The sequence below is a fragment of the Nasonia vitripennis genome, assembly GCF_009193385.2.
Source record: "Nasonia vitripennis strain AsymCx chromosome 1 unlocalized genomic scaffold, Nvit_psr_1.1 chr1_random0007, whole genome shotgun sequence".
In the NCBI taxonomy this organism is placed as follows: domain Eukaryota; kingdom Metazoa; phylum Arthropoda; class Insecta; order Hymenoptera; family Pteromalidae; genus Nasonia; species Nasonia vitripennis.
Genome location: NW_022279594.1, coordinates 1,496,994 through 1,514,106, shown reverse-complemented (window position 1 = coordinate 1,514,106; position 17,113 = coordinate 1,496,994). Strand labels below are relative to the sequence as shown.

Sequence of the window (17,113 nt, the reverse complement as noted above, 5' to 3'; positions counted from 1 at the left end):
TTGACTCCGGATTTGAAAAGTGCAGAAAATTTTACGTTCAAAATGATATTTTGAACAAGGTCATGGAAGGTTATATGAAGGTCAAATTTACGAAAATTATTAAATAATGTGTGTTAGCTCGGAATAACGGTTGGAAGCATCAAAATGTTTTTAAAAAACGTTGTCAAGGGTGGAGAGTTTCACTTTCTGGTTGCAATAACCTTGACCTTGAATTTGGTTCTCAAGGTTATGTCAAGGTCAGTAATTTTTCAAGCGAGAACCCCTGCTTTTGATCTCCGATTTGGTAAAAATAAGAGAATGCCCGTTGGAAATGCTAATCAAGGTCATGGTAAGGTCGTGTCAAGGCCAATTTACTGTGCACTTCAAAAGTTAAAAATAAATATTTGTAGGTCAAAAGACATCAAAGACCTTGAACATCTGTCTAATTTTGAGGTAAAATTAGTCTAAAATATCAAAAAATTACATGAAATCCATTAATTTTTTAAAGACAAATCTTTCTTACTTGGTATTTTACATTTTTTAAAAGATAGAAAATCAGCCAAGTACCTATGACTTTCTCAAAGCTTTTTACTTCCTATTTTTAGCGTTACCCAGAAACAACGACGTGGACGTAATAGGATTATGTTTCCTTTGGGGTGCTTTATTACAGTGAGTTCCCCTTGCCTCTCACTGGGGTGATTGTTTAACGTGAGTCCCCTTGCCTCTCACTTCTAACCATTGAGTATGTGCTCAAACTGACGACCGTTTGCGTCGATACAAAGTTGAATTCTTCTCCAAAAATGTCTTACCGTTGAAAGCAAGACATTTCTTGGAATTTCTGCACAAGCTGTTCATATGCGTTCCATTGAGTCTTCTCGTGTCATTGGTTGCTGTTCGTAACAAGTGTTTTTCAAATATCCCCAAAGGTACAAGTCAGGTGAAGTTAGGTCAGGCGAGTTAGGAGGCCATGCAACTGGACCTCCACGTCCAATCCATTGGTTTGGGTACCGTTCGTTAAGAAAGGTTCTTACAATGAACGGGCATTCTCTTATTTTTACCAAATCGGAGAACAAAAGCAGGGGTTCTCGCTTGAAAAATCACTTTGACCTTGACATAACCTTGAGAACCAAATTCAAGGTCAAGGTTATTGCAACCAGAAAGTGAAACTCTCCACCCTTGACAACGTTTTTTAAAAACATTTTGATGTTTCCAACCGTTATTCCGAGCTAACACACATTATTTAACCTTTTTCTGTACTGTATCAAACATTTTTCTGTATCCAACCATAAATCTGAGATATTTCCTATAATAGATTAAAATGGTCCACCCTGTGTATATATATATATATATATATATATATTGGCATGAAGTATATAGGTTTGTATATTTACGTTTTTGTATAATACATATCCCGTCGTTATGTGTGTACTTTTTCACGGTTTCGAAATAAACAATTTTGATACACACGAAGAAATAGAAATTAAAAGATACAAACGTTATCTAAGATCACGAAGAAGAGAAGACCTTACAAACTATTCCATGCGGAAAAGACCATCCGAGGAAAATGACTGCAATCAACAAGTAAGTTCATGAATAGTATTTACATAATAATTATACATGGAGGAATTTGATTTTACGTGCCTGCTTCTCAGAGGTTTGTATGTACATAATTCATGAAAAAAAATTTACCCTAATATATTAGAAATTAGAAAATTTTATAAACCACGCACTGATCTTTTCCCAAAATTTCAAGTTAATTATTATAAAGCCTTCTTACTCCCATAACCGTACAACATAGAAAATTCATTTTTTTAGGTTTTTTAATTCTAGCTATCAAACTAATCACTAAAATGACTTAAAATTTTTACAACATGTTGATATTATCATCCTTTATTGTCATTATTTTTTTAACATTTTCCCTCCGCAATTTCGTTTTGAAGATAGGAATTTTTTAAAGGAAAATCCCCTATTATTATAACAATTACAATTAACTGCATTTACCATAAGTTGAAGCTGAATATGCAGGTTTATATTTGAAACCAAGTAGTGCAGTATGTCCTAAATGTCAGTTTCTTAACATGTCTCCAACACAAATTATAATTTAAACCTATCCGTACACAATAGTGGACACCTAACCAACTGTACACATAGATACACTACAAACATATTTCCCTAAGCGAAAAAATTCTACATGGATATTTTCTACATGAACATTCCATACACTTATTTTATATTATTCTACTACACTGCAAAACTCTACTCAAGCATATAACCTATTGTTGTAACAATGGTATAAGAATACATAGGTTATCTGATTGCATAGAGTTTTGTGGTGTATAAAATTTAAAAAAAAAACAAATTTATGTACTAAATATCGATGTCAAATTTTTTTTTGTGTAAGTTATTTGTTGGACCTATACTAGGCCTGGCGTGACTTGGGAAAATAAATAACACCTATTTTCATATAAAACACTTTATTAATTGGAGCTTACCCTCGAGCTTACTTAACACAAGTAATGAACTATAAATCGAACTAACAAACAAAGGAACTATGTAGATGCAATCGTATCGCGAAAGCGTCTTTCTCGCATGAGAACAGACAGAGAAGTGAGCGCCGCCGCCGCAGCCGCGACGTCGACGCTGACCGTAGTTCGATGGGGAGAGAGGGAAGAACAGTCGCTCGAATTCTGCTCGCTCATTCTCAACACTCCCTCCCGAGCAGATTTCAGCGACGTCGTTCATCATTACGTCCATATTAGCGTCTGAAAAGAAGCAAACAAATGTTAATATTTTAAATAATAGTTTAAAAGCAATTTAGTTAGTTTAGCATGTAATTTAAAAGGTAACGCCTTTGTGAATATATCTGCTATTTGATCTTTTGATGCGATCCAACTGACTTTGATTAGATTTCTGGCTACGCACTCTCGAACAAAGTGTTCTCTAACTACAGTCATATGTCTGAGTTTGCTTGTACTGCTTACTTGAGTACTAGCCTCAGCAGCTTTATTATCGCACCAAAGAGTCTTGGGCAAGAAGGAGTTTCTCAGAATCAAGCATAACGAGTTTTGTAGATCTCCATCTCCTGATCCATCTCCTGACTAGCTTCGCTCATTGCTACATACTCAGCTTGACAGGTCGATAAAGCTACGAATTTCTGTCTATGGATTTTCCACGCTACTGTGTCACCATACAGCTTGATTACAAAACCACTCGTTGTAATCGAGCCTTTGCAGTCAGCAAAACTGGCATCTGGAAAACCTTGTAAGTTATCAAGCTTTCCTTCAAACTTAACACCCAGACTTCTGGTGTGTTTCAAGTATCTGCAAACTCGTTTCACCATTTTCCACTCCTCATCAGTGGGATTGATTTGGTGTCTGCTTAACACATTCACCGCATATGCTATGTCGGGACGTACAGTGTTAGCAAGATACAAGAGAGAACCTACTATCTCTCTATAAGGACCGTTCGTTTTGTTCATAGTATTTTCGAGCTGATCTTCGCATTCCTCTCTTTCTCGCCTTTCTCGGTTTGACACTTGGTTTGTCACCATTGGCGTTCTCTGAGGATGCATTTCACTATATCCAAAACGTTTCAGCATTTTATCAATGTAATTTTCTAGAGTCAGAGTCATCGTTTGATTTCGCTTGTCCCGATTTATTTCAATGCCAAGGAAACTCTTGGGCTCTCCCATATCAGACATTTCGAATTCCAACTTAAGTTTTGACGTAATTTCATCCAGCTTTTGTGTGTCATTACTGGCTATCAGTATATCATCAACATACAGCAACATTATCAGATATTTTTCATTGTTGCGCCAAGTAAAGAGACAGGTCTCTGAATCATGAGACTTTAGTCCTAGTTTTATTATAACTTCTGTAAATTTTTCATACCATCTTTTGGGACTTATTTTCAAACCGTACAAAGCACGATGAATTTTACAGACTTTATTTCGTCTGATTTCAGGTGAAGCGTCAATACCCTCAGGTATTTCCATGTATACTTCACTGTCGATTGTTCCATTCAGAAAAGCTGTTTTAACATCAAGCTGTCTTACTTCGAGATCAAACTTATTTATGATTGCTAGCACTGATCTAATCAGAGGTAGCCGAGAAACAAGTGCATATGTTTCCATTAATTTATAATGGTTTTGATCTTTGAAACCCCTTATCACAAGTCGAGCTTTGTACTTATTGTCATTATTCAATCCAACTTTTGTTTTTAGAACCCATCTTAAGTCAATTATGTTAGGTCTTTTTCCTCCTTGAATCACAGGTCTGTCGACAAGTGTCCAGACTTTGTTCTTCTCCATTGAGTCTAATTCGCTCCTAATAGCCTTTTGCCATTCAAGCTTGTTTTTCGTACTCATGGCTTCTCTGTAGGAATTCGGATCATTTTCCACAGTTGCTATGAACGCCATCGTTTTCCAGCAAGTTTAATTCGGATCCAAGTACCTGTGACTCTGATGGACATTCGATTTCTTTTACTTTTCTTGGGCGACCTCTTCGCTGTTTTTCTCCCTCCGTTTCAGAGATCAAAACTTCATCATCTTCATCGAACTTAACAAGCCATGTTTCTCTATTCATTTCTGCCATTGGATTAGCCCAATCCTTAATGATCTTTTTATTGTATTTGTCTCCAAACACGAGCTTTTCATTGAATTGAACATCTCTGCTTTCGTAGTATTTTCCTTCTTCTGGTTTCAAAAATAAATATCCAGTTGGTTTGTAGCCTATCAATACTACTCGTTTTCCCAGCTGATCAAACTTAGGTCCTATTTTCCTTTGTACTTTGATATAAGCTATACAACCAAAACGCTTTAGTTGGTCCAGGTTGAGCTTGAATTCTGGTTTGAACATTTGTAAGGGCGGTATCATTTCATTCGAGCTATGAAGCGTCCTATTATAGAAATAGACGGCTACAGTCAGGGCAAGGTCCCACATATTCTCAGGTAGGCGTGTATCGTACATTAAAGCTCTCGTAAGTTTTTGGATTGTCTGATTAAAACGTTCAGCCACTCCATTATGCTCAGGTGTATCTGGGCTAGCTAACTGTAGCTCTGCTTCGAACTTATCTAGAACTTCCTGTGTATACCCTCCTGTAAATTCTGTACCCTGATCACATGATCATACCTTGTGGTTATATATGCAACAACCTTATTTACATTATTATTTTCATTTTTATCCGAGTTATTTGTTTCTAACTCTATTACCCAATAAGGTTGCTCATATATCTCAGAGACAAAAATCGTTTTTGACATCGGATCAAATATATCAATTTTCTTGTTATCCAAGTATATACCTAAGCCCTTATCAACAAATTTCCTCAGTGATAGCAAATTTTCCGACAATGACTTAGCATAGATTACATTTTTCAAGCTTAAAAAGTCATCATTTTTGGTGTAACCAGATATGTTACCTACTCCCTCGGATTTTATAATCGCTGAATCATTGTCATTTGCACATTTAATATCGAGCCTTTTAGTATTTTCAAACGTTTTAAAAATTAATTTATAATTAGTCATGTGCTCCGTAACACCAGAGTCCGCCAGAAATCTAATCAGTCGGTTTTTATCGCTTTCTTCCGCGTTAAGAAGTGTACTGTCTACATACAGACCTGTGCACTCACCAGATTCGGAGGTTTTGGTACAATTATTGTTGTTTTGTCTATTTTGTATACCTTTCCCCCGTGATCTGCCTCGGGCATGGCCTCTATCGGACTTGATTTTCTTAGGGTTGCTACCCTTCTGTGATTCGCAATTGCGTCGTTTTTCACCGCGACTAAAGCCACCTCGTCTACCACCCCGATTAGAATTTGAGGATTCATACCTTCTTTGACTTTCATTCTCCTTCAAAACCTTTTCCAACTGACTCTCCGTGTATGGGCAGTTTGCACGGACATGCCCTTTGTACCTCTTGCATCTGAAGCACATCTTCCCTGACCTTGTGCATTCGTCCTGATGGTGCCCCTTGTTACCGCATTTGTAACAAAGCGCCGCAGGATCAGACACGTAATATGCTTTTGCTCCAGCTTCTGTAGTCTTTTCAGCTGATTCGATTGATCCAATTCGAGCTGTTTCCTGTCGCACAATATAATCTTTAAGTTGGTTTAAAGTTAAAAGTTTGCCAGTCGTATACTTATTAAAAAATTCAGACTCTTTAACTTGAGGTAAATGTACGACAATGGCCTCATAGAATGCATCGCATATTTCGTCATCTGATAAGGAAGGTGTGTCGGGCAACTTATTGTACAATCGAACTAATTTATCGAATCTATCCCAGAAAGCTGATGCTTTCTCTTTATGTGGATTGTATCGAATAGTGTGCAATTCTTTTCGAATACTTCATGTAGTCACGTTCAATTCATTTTCTTTAATGCGTTTAATTTCATCAAGCAATTCAATAGGATCCCGGATATCCGATACCTTTTCGTAATAAGAAATATCGATTCTATTGATAATGATGTCTCGAACTCGAACTTTATCTTTTTCCAACTTAGTTTGATCAGGCACGCGTGATGGCTGAACCGTCGAATCAATCACGTACAATAAATCAGTAAGAGATAGTTCTGAAGTTAAAAAGTCTAAAAAGGTATTAACATTCAAATTTTGTGTTAATTTATATTCTCTACGGAAAGTACTATCTCTATTTGTTACTTCGATCTGTATTTTGTCTTTTATACCAGTACTTTTACTCGAATCAATTTTATTAACTTCATCCTGAACTAGTTTTGCTAAATATTCTCTACTCACATGAGGTTTTGTAACTACTTCATTTGCAGCGTTTTGATTCGATGATCGATAGTTGTTTTGTGCAGATTTTCCAGCTGATAAAATCTGTTCTTCCTCGTACAGTCGATCTTGTTCTGCCCAATACTGTACTTTTTCCTCCATCCAGCTGTACCTCTCATCCACTGCATATTTGTGCCTGATCAATTCGGTGACTACGTCATCGTGTACTCGATTGCACTCACTTTCGATTTTCCCTTTCAATTCTTTGTTTTCTTTTTCTAATTTATCCAGCTTAGCCGTTACCCCTGAAATTTCAATATTTTCATTAGAATCATTCAAAGAAAACTTTCCAAACTTAGCTGTCCCCTCATCCTGACGGAATTTGTTCAGTTCCAAATTCAGTTGTATCGGTATATTCGATTCAACAGGGGTGGATTTACCTTTCAAGCTTTTCTCAAACTTAATTTTCCAGCTGTCATTATCCACAAAATCGGACTTTTGTTCTTTCCCTTCATCGAACTTATAGGCCGGCCCACCGTCAGCAGTTACAGTAATAACATCCAGCTTTGGGGACAAGGTATTCCCACGTTGGCTTGGGTCAACCGTTTCAGCTGGAGCCACCTCTTCAGCTCGAATCCTTTTGATCTCCTTCTTCACGGATTCCAGTAAACGTTCCTCGACGAGAGAGTTATCTAAGAACATTTTGTAAATGAGTTGTTTGTTTTGACGAACGACAATCAAAATAAACACTCTATCACATGTAGCAATTTATTAAGCATGTGCTTAGTTGACGAACAACAATCAAGAAAGCAATGCACATTGCCTGTTTGTTTAAAAAAAAAAAATAATAATAAAACTGTGATTTTACAGCACACACAGTGTAGCAGCAACAACATACACTACCCTGCATGTACCGGCCAACATTTAAATTTTGGAACTGAACAGCATGCATTTTTTTTTTTTTTTTTTTGAAAATTTAATATGTACATATTTTGTTGTGGAAGATCGAGTTTTAATTTTCGAACTTATCAGAAAAATTCAAACTTTACCTAAATCGAATCTTTTACCACTTAACGTCATTATGTAGATGTTCCCATCAATATCCAACTCTGGATAAAAGGAGTCATCGGGATACAGTTCTGAAATTTCCAGCTCCTGGTCCTGGAGCAGCAGAAAAAACTGCAGGATTTTCTTGTCTGTTAAATTCAAGCTAGTCAGTTAACTGTTTCACTATAATTTTTAATCGGACTTAAAATTAACTCGAGCTTGCTTAACCCAAGTAATGAACTATAAATCGAACTAACAAACAAAGGAACTATGTAGATGCAATCGTATCGCGAACGCGTCTTTCTCACATGAGAACACACAGAGAAGTGAGCTCCGCCGCCGTAGCCGCGATGTCGACGCTGGCCGTAGTTCGACGGGGAGAGGGGGAAGAACAGTCCCATCGTGCTCTCTGCAGTCGCTCGAATTCTGCTCGCTTATTCTCAACAGTATTTATGTGCACAATTTGTTTGATGTCCAATAGTGCAGCGTGTAGAAAGAGTTTCATCATTCATAGTATGAACTATATAGATAGATGTTACAACAAAATGTATAGCTGTTGTAATAGATTTCAAATAATTTAAAAATTCAATGAAAAGTTAATTGAATATTGAAGATTACCTATATTAATTTCAAAAGTGTTCAAGTGTATCGTATAATTTTGCCTATTGTGTTAGGCTATGCGAGCTAAGAAACATTGAAATTTCAGCTGATCTGTAGCATATAATATAAGCATTACAAGTTTTCTTCTATTATATATATATCTGTATACTGATTTTTATCAAGCTTTATGTCAATTTAATTGCCTTTAACCGAGTCCCATGTGATTTGCAAACTTTATATTCAAATATACTTCCTAAATATTTGAATACTTTGGAAAAAGACAGTTTCTTAGTTTCACTTCTTTCTTTGCAATTATTTAAAGTCCGTACCCTGTTAAAAATGAACAATGCAAAGCAATAAAAAACTGCTGCCAATACATTTCCTACTGAAAAAAATCACGTTATTACCACGTAAAAATCACGAAAAAATCACGTGAGATTTTCGACCAATTTCTCGCGTGATTATCATGTGATAATCGCGTAAAATAATATTTATAAATTAAGAAAATGGACAATTAACGATAAATAAAGACCTAATTAAAAAAAAAATTTCTCTGATCGAGATTTGAACCCAAAACCTTGGCGTGAAAATCTATTGCTCTACCATCTGAGCTATTTGCTTTCTTTGACGGTTAATGTATAATAGCTAATCACATATTTAGGGATATAATTTTTTTTCAAGGTTTCTAGTTAAAATTGATTCTCTTGAGTTATTGTTATTAAAATAATAGTTAATAGTGTAACCTCGAAAAAAAATTATATCAATATATGTGATTAGCTATTATACATTAACCGTCAAAGAAAGCAAATAGCTCAGATGGTAGAGCAATAGATTTTCACGCCAAGGTTTTGGGTTCAAATCTCGATCAAAGAAATTTTTTTTAATTAGGTCTTTATTTATTGGTTATTATCCATTTTCTTAATTTATAAATATTATTTTACACGATTATCACGTGATAATTACGTGACAAATTGGTAAAAAATTTCACGTGATTTTCACGCGATTTTCTCGTGATTTTTTTCAATAGAATTAGCACGTAGCTTCCTTTAAACTAATGTATTGTTTTTTAATTCAATGTATTGTACTAATTAATTTAAGAATCCATTAAATAGTAATATCTTGATAAGTTGAAGAGTAATTGTTCAATATAAATAAAAATATCAAATGTAGTATTAGTCTAAAGTCATTTGGTTTTAGAAATAAATTAAACTTTAAATTTCAAAAACTAAATATCCTTCCCAAAATTTAATAAAACCATTTTACTCCCGTAACTGTACGACATAGAAAATTCATTTTTTTATGTTTTTGATTTTTAGCTCACATTCTAGAAAATATTGCGGTAAAAAGTAGTAAATTGTAGGCCCTTTTAGAAGTGCTATTGTCGAATTTTTTGTATAACTTGTATATAAGGGGGCTCGTTTTTGGGGAGAAAACTCGAAAATACTCAACCTGATCACCATCTCTCGATGATGCGGAGAACTCGCTTAACGCCTATATGATCTGCCCGCGTTGCAACGCAGCTAGCTTTGAGAGCTGCTTCGCGAGTTTCGTATTCACATGTGTGCTATTCCCCCGCACTCTCCTGTGGGGAGCCGGCTTCTCAAATAAGCGTTGAAAACTTTAGTTGCAACGATCGAGGAGGCGGCGGTATTCCTGATAACTCGAATGGAAAAATGTATTAATACGATAAGGAATATAAGTGAACGTACACGAATGTGCGCATATGTACGGAAAAGTACACGAACGTATGAATAAAATAAATATTTAAGACCCAAAATTTTACGGATTATTTGCAGAAATCTTCAATATAAACTTGTACGACTTGATTTCTTGCTGCTATAATTAACTTTATTCGTAGTAACCTTATCGCTCTTATATATTAACTAATATAAAAACTTAGCACTTGTGAGAAGAAAAAATCGGACGCCACCGAGGGGCGGGTCTGAAACGATCATTATTTTTCTTAGTTTACTACATATTCACACGTTCACTTACGGCCGCGTAAGTTTGCGTACGTTTGCGTACGTTTCTGTGTAATGCTGTACAAAATATTCGAATCTCAACCAAAATGTACGCGAACGTACGTGAACATGCGACACCGTACAAAAATCTACAGCAGCGTCCCGTAATATAACAAAAACGTACGATTTCAATTTCCATTAGGGAAGGCGGTTGGAAATGGGAGAGAACAATCTCGGGAAAAAGAAACGAATCCTGAAGTAATATAGAATGAAAGAAATAATGTATTGTGTGGCTAATCTTGTTTCTACACAAGCAAGCGTATACGCGCCTGGAAAAGAAGGCCGTTACTCGGTGCCGCTGCACCAAGTTGCAAAGCTGTAGCCGCTGTTCTCGGTGGGCGCGCACTACACACAACACATTCACACACACTCTGCTCCGGTGAAGTTGGTGGCTCACACGCTTGGTTGCTGGTCGACAGACCGCGTCGTCGTTCCCTGGTGTGGCAGGAATCCATTGAGATGTCTTCTTCTCGCATTCACACACTCTTACTCTTTCGTACGCTATCGGTATCGGTCGCTGGAGTCAGTCTTACACGCGAGAGCTAACGCGTCCGCACCCATGGCCGAAAGATATTTATCTGTCCGAACATAAGAAGTTTTTTTTTTAAATAAATAAATTGCCATTAAAAAGGCCATAATTGTCAAGCAATTTTTCTTTACTAAATTCAGAATCAGAAAACACAAATGCATGTAAAATTTGATTACTGTTCGCCACGTAGCACGAGAAATATCACGGTATACACACACGGTCATTTGCACGGACAGTTTTTTACAACACATGATTCGAACTCCAAACTCCGCATAAGACGTTACTTAAATACAAATAGTAAATTACGATATGTGTGACTTAAATGGTTCTTTTTACATGGCTCTCTCTCTCTCATATATGCACAATTACTCCACGAAGGTCATCATGGGAGACTTTAATGCAGACCAGCTTTCCCCGTCTGAAGACGCCAACTTCATCAAGGCTTTTATTGACGAAAATTCCCTTACTTCTGTGCCATATGGTGCAACCCATCACAGACAGGACTCTGACACCTGGCTCGACCTGTGTTGGCTGCAGTATCACACTTCAATACCCAGGCCAGGGGAAGCGATGGCATCCCACAGGTTGTAATCTCCAAAGCATTGCCAATACTCGCTCCTTTACTTTGTCAAATTTTCAACCTGTCTTTGAGAGAGACACGCTTTCCTTCCGCCTGGAAGTCATCGCTCGTAAGAGCATTAGACAAGATCAACTCTCTAACAGCTGTAACAGACTACCGTCCGATCTCTCTACTTTGTTTCCTATCTAAGGCGCTGGAGTGGCTGGTGCACAATCAAATCTCTGAATACTTTGAAACAAGACTTTATCTTGACAACTTCCAAACTGGTTTTCGCACGCAGGTTATCCGATGGCTTGCATCTTACCTCTCGGGAAGAGAACAGGCCGTCATTGGTGATAACAATGAGATCTCTACCTTTCTACCACTAAACACCGGTGTCCCACAGGGGTTAGTTTTAGACCCTTGTTGTTCTCGTTGTACATCAATGATATTGGTTTTTGCCTAGATTCAGATGTATCCCATCTAATCTACGCGGATGACCTGCAGATCTACAGCCAATGCTACCTCGAGGAGCTTGACTCCTATTCTGTCAGGATGAGCGCTAACGCCGAGAGGATAATGGGCTGGGCTGCGCTGAATAGACTTAAACTAAATGTAACTAAAACTAAGGCTATCGTCCTGGGTTCCCCCTACTATATAAACGCTCTACCTTCTACTGCTAACACCTATATAAATATAGGGGGAGCCCAGGTCAACTTTGAATCATCGGTGCGCAACCTGGGGCTGGTTCTTGACTCCAAATTTACGTGGAAAGAGCACGTTACACAAATTTGTAAATATGCTCACTCTTTAATGTACCGACTCTATTTTTTCGGAAAAGCACTAGCCTTAGATTGCGCCAACATTTAGTGCAAGCACTCCTGTTTCCCCTCATTGACTATTGCTCACTTGCTTGCTGCGACCTGACTCAGGAACTTGACTTAAAACTGCAGAGGCTTGTCAATACGGAGATTCGTTATATCTACGGTGTGAGGAGGGACGAGTACATCTCCCCTTACAGGCATGAGCTGCAATGGGTTAGCACCGCCGGACGTTGGAAATACTTCATGGCCTATTTTCTAAGAAAAATTTTCAACACCCAATACCTACTTATCTATTAGCCTATTTTGATTTCCACGTCGCGCTCAGGCCTGTCAGGGGTGAGGTGACTCCACTGGATATCCCGTCCTTCAAGACGGAGACGTTGAAGAATTCATTTTTCATCAGCGCCTCCTACCTCTGGAATAGCCTTCCATCTCATCTCCGCAACACACTATCCATATCACACTTTAAACAAGCAGCTAAAAATTACTTCTTCAATCTGAAAAACACATAAACATCACACAAACACACACACATTCTCATTTCACTTCATTCCATTTCACACTCTTCACATGCACTAGCACCCTTACACAAAACACCCTTATACAAAATTTTTATTTTTTTTATAATGTACTATAATTGTATATGTACAACACAATGTACAACAATAAAAAACAATTAAATCTAAATCTCTCTCTTTCTCTCTTGAGAGTTCGGACGGACAAATCTATCTTGTCTTTCTCTTTTGTTTCGTCGGTGCAGTAAAGTCGCAGTCAGCTGAGTAGCCTACATAAAATATTTATTCTTATCTTCAACTTTAAAATCACACGTGTTAGCAATCACCTACTCATCGAGCCACTTTCTCAAGTAGACGACTAGCCTCCACTTTAAGCGCTCAGCTAGTGCGCTAGGCAAGGAAGTATTTTTGCTAGCATTAGAATATACGCAGTTGTTTATCTCGAACTGAAAATTTGAGCAAGTGATAAGTATATAAGTACACGAGCCTGCGATGCCGCCATGCCAAGAATACCAAATTAGAAACAACTGCCGTGATACTAGTGGGATAAAGAAGTCAAGAGTGCCTGTAGCGAGTGTCTTATTATACTAGGAAGCAGGAACAGCTAGTAAGAAAGAAGTAATAGAAGATTGGTAAAGGCAAGAAAATAGTAGAAGTCAGTCACCACATAAACAGGAGGTATCTTTGTATATAAGAAGGATTGTCTTACAACCAAAAGGACAGAATTCTACTATATGATACAGTTCTATAATTGATAGAGTTCTAAGGTTAGAAGTACTTAAAGTACATTGCAGTGGTGCTAGTAGCAAATAAAAAAAAACAATATAGTGGCAGATATTACTTGGGAGGCTATTCTTTTGTATAATTCACGAATGGCTGATTAATGGGATCCGAAACCCAACTTTTACCGACTGTATGAGTGCTCGGCAGAAAATGGCATGCAACAAAAGAAGTACAATGAATTATGAAAAACCAAGAGTTAGTTGTCCTTCCTTTTATAAACATCTATCACAGTACCAAGTTTCAAATAAAAATATTAACGCATTAATAATTAGCATTTGAATGAAAATCAGTAGCTGAAGCGTGAGTATGCTGAGAATTTAGCATACTCTTATTTTTCATAATCTTTTCTTTTTCTCGCAAAATCGACTGCGTTAACCTTTAGCGTATCATGTAAAAACTCCATTACGTATGCTTTAAAATCATTACCATCCGTATTCACGCCTCTAATTACAATATTGTCTTTTCTTTCGATTTCCTCTCTTATTCATACAATAATTTTTGCATTGTAACTACTCTCTCTCTCTCTCTCTCTCTCTCTCTCTCTCTCTCTCTCTCTCTCTCTCTCTCTCTCTATCTATCTATCTATCTCTGATACAACGCGTTGCTTTTACCGCACCATCCGCTTCTGAAACTCCATACGGAACCCCTGCCTCCCTCTGTTGTCATGCTCTCTAAGCTAGTGGCCAACCTAGTGGTCTGCATTTCCTGCCATTCGCGGTCCTTCGTTTCCAATTCCGTTATTTGATTTTCTAACATTTCCAAACGCTCTCCTATTTCTACCAAAGCCGCGCTCATCGCTATCGTTTTGCATCTCTACCTTTTCCTGCTTAATCTTTCTTACCTCATCTCTAATTTTATTTTTGAACGCACGCATCTCATCCTCCCACTTCTCTAACTCGCGCCGTTTTTCAGTCTTGTCCTTCTTGGTTTTGCCCGTTTCCTCTTCCGCGAAGTTTACTTTCTTTGTCAGCTTCTGGTCGAACGTTGTCTGGGTTCCAGTACGGCCTCCTCCTTTGCTCTTGTTGTCCTCGCCAGTTTCGGTCTTCTTCATCTGCGACAATCTCGTATACGCACCGCCGCCGACCATTGCTCTACGCACAAGAAAGGACTCTGCGCCGTGCTTCAAGCTAACCTCACAATCTTACCTCAAATTTCTTAACCAGATTATGGCCCCACAAAAGTTACCAATTTCTACGCCTATTTTCTTCACCGATACTATACCTGTTTTAGTTTGGAAATCTACACTTATTTCACTTACAACAATATTTATCGCCTTACAAAACTAGATATTTGAACGAGCTGCCTCGCGTGCATGTGGTAATCAACAGGCCCTATAACCAAGTACAAGCAACAGCACAGTTACTACACTTAGAGGGAAATCTGGGAATCCGCGAAGAAACGGGCTCTAAGTGAGATTTAGAGATTGATGGTTGGATCTCTTCTTCTACGCTCCCTGATAGAACATAAGGTAGGAAAGAACGAACAAACAGGGTAGAGAGAGTAATGATAAAACTGAGTGCTCATTGAGACTAGATTATATTAAACTATGTACAAGTTGACTAGTTTTGTTCAACCGGCGGCCAGGCCGTGACTGATTGATGAAAGTGACTGCCAAAGCGCTCGCCACGTCGTGGTGCTCCGTTAGGCGGCGCGTCGGGCTGCGTGTGGTGGTAGAAGGGGACCGCCACAGAGATGGTATAAATAAGATGGAACTCCAACAATAAGCGAATAGAGCGATGAACAAGACTGGACATAGGGTAGTTAATTACTACCTCATGCAGTTTTTGAGCGGACATGGGTGGCTCTAAGCTTACCTGCACAGTTTTAAGAAAGATGGCTGTCCAAACTTTTTAGTATGTTTAGAAACAAATAAAGATGCCGAGCATGTCTTCTGCGACTACTGAAGGTATCAACGGGAGCGGGAAGAACTAGTACGTTTTCTTTAAGGCAAGAGTGACAGATAATGCGCTCGCGTAGTTTCAACTGAATGAATAGTTCGGCAGTTAACTCCAGTACTAAATAAAATTTGTAAATGAAAATTGCATAATAGATATTATTACTATGCTCGACATTGCCTTAGTCATAGTTGGTTTGTGAAACCAAAAAAATAAGGCCATATAATAATAAGAAGAAGAATATGTTTGACTGTGCCGCGAAAGCAACTCAAACAAAAGTTATGGGCACAAAGGAAGGGTGATCGGCGCAGATCCGACTTCTCGGACGAAACACTCTATATTGTATCCATATATTTCTCGTCCTTTCTCTCTCTGTCTCTCGTTTCTCACGCTACACCATACTAGTATACTTCTTTAGGTTAGGTCTGCCGCGGCCGCCCCTTTTCGCTGTCGCGCGAGTTATATGAGCCGTATTAGTCGTCGCTTATTCATCGCTTGTTATCGATCGCCTTCTGCATGCTGTATCGATCGCTTTGGCTTCTCGAGACCTGCAACAATAAGGTGTTTATGTTGGCACATACGGCGGAGCACGCATCGAGCACGCATGGAGAACAATGGAGGAAAGATTAAACAAACAAAGTTACAAACCTTTTAAAAAGGCTCTTGCACTGGTAACGAGTCAGTCTCTGTCGGGTTTCCAAGCTGTAAAGACGGATTAATAAATCTGAACAAATCCATATTCAATTTATTTAATTACTTACCTGCGAATCTACGTACGCTCTGCAATACGTACACTTAACTGGCGCTGCGGACAGGATACTGCGAGGCTGCTGAATCGAGATTCTCCTCCAATACCGTGACGGAAATCATCAGAGAGGAAGCGGCTGGTGTTTCAACCCCTTCGTCGCAGTACTTTTGGGACGTCAAGTTTGAGGCCCACCTTCGAACAGAGATTCACCTGGAATCATCAAAGAAGAGAGTAAGTCTTTGAAATTCCCTATTCACCTATCTTTACCTTATCCCTAAATACGACTGATTTGAGAGCAAAATGGCGCAGCAAATCACAGTGGAACAATTTAAATTGAGGTTAGCCATATGGCGTGACGCGATACCAATTTATGAAGGAGGAACAAAGCTCCTTTCTCACTTTCTCCAAACATGCGATAAATTTGTTGAAAATTTAGTCACTGCAGAGGAAGCATTAAATACAGCGCTATTTGCGTTAATTAAATCAAGAATTCGCGGAGAAGCTTTAAATTTAATAGTCGCGAATGATCCAGCAACATGGAATGATTGTAAAAATCTCTTAATAAATAGATATAGCGATCCCAGCTCGGAGGACCTGCTATACAATAAACTTAGCTCTTGTTTTCAACTATCGAATCAAAATTATGAAAAGTATGCTGATGAAATTAAACAACGTTTAAATAAGCTAAAAGAACATATAAACTTAAACAATCAAGACCGTAACTTGATAAGTATGAAGATTGGGTTTTACGAAAATGTTGCGAAAAATACGTTTATAAACGGAATAAAAGAGCCGTATCACACACATCTTACACATTTCGAGTTGGCGGATATAGAGGCTTGTCTGATAAAATGCAGAAAGCTTGACAATCACGAGCAACAAGCTG

At 38.0% G+C, this 17,113-nt stretch overlaps 2 protein-coding genes across 8 annotated transcripts in view; both read right to left on the bottom strand.

Moving 5' to 3' along the window:
- The window catches only part of LOC107981625 (sodium/hydrogen exchanger 3), a 347,213-nt gene that overhangs the window by 223,330 nt on the left and 106,770 nt on the right, over positions 1-17,113 (bottom strand). The gene's annotated exons all lie outside the window — the stretch shown is intronic.
- LOC116417766 lies at positions 2,437-8,779 on the bottom strand. 2 transcript variants are annotated; one of them, XM_031932729.1, is made up of 6 exons: positions 8,011-8,779; positions 7,756-7,902; positions 7,147-7,398; positions 6,728-7,011; positions 5,805-6,055; positions 2,437-2,741 (listed from the first exon to the last, which is right to left on the bottom strand). In XM_031932729.1, the coding sequence occupies exons 2-6, from the start codon at positions 7,784-7,786 to the stop codon at positions 2,735-2,737; spliced, it is 825 nt and encodes a 274-aa protein (XP_031788589.1). In that variant the 5' UTR covers positions 7,787-7,902; positions 8,011-8,779; the 3' UTR covers positions 2,437-2,734. The 2 variants fall into 2 exon arrangements, with proteins under 2 accessions (XP_031788589.1, XP_031788587.1); XM_031932727.1 differs by having other exon boundaries at positions 7,756-8,779.

Excerpts from the sequence above, each read along its gene's own strand:
- LOC116417766 (XM_031932727.1), bottom strand. The coding sequence starts at position 7,786 with ATGACGTTAAGTGGTAAAAGATTCGATTTAG. Across the intron at positions 7,012-7,146 it reads GTTTGAGAAAAGCTTGAAAG|GGGTAACGGCTAAGCTGGAT; the intron begins GTAAATCCACCC and ends TTGAAATTTCAG. Across the intron at positions 6,056-6,727 it reads AAGTAGTTACAAAACCTCAT|GAAACAGCTCGAATTGGATC; the intron begins GTGAGTAGAGAA and ends ATTGTGCGACAG.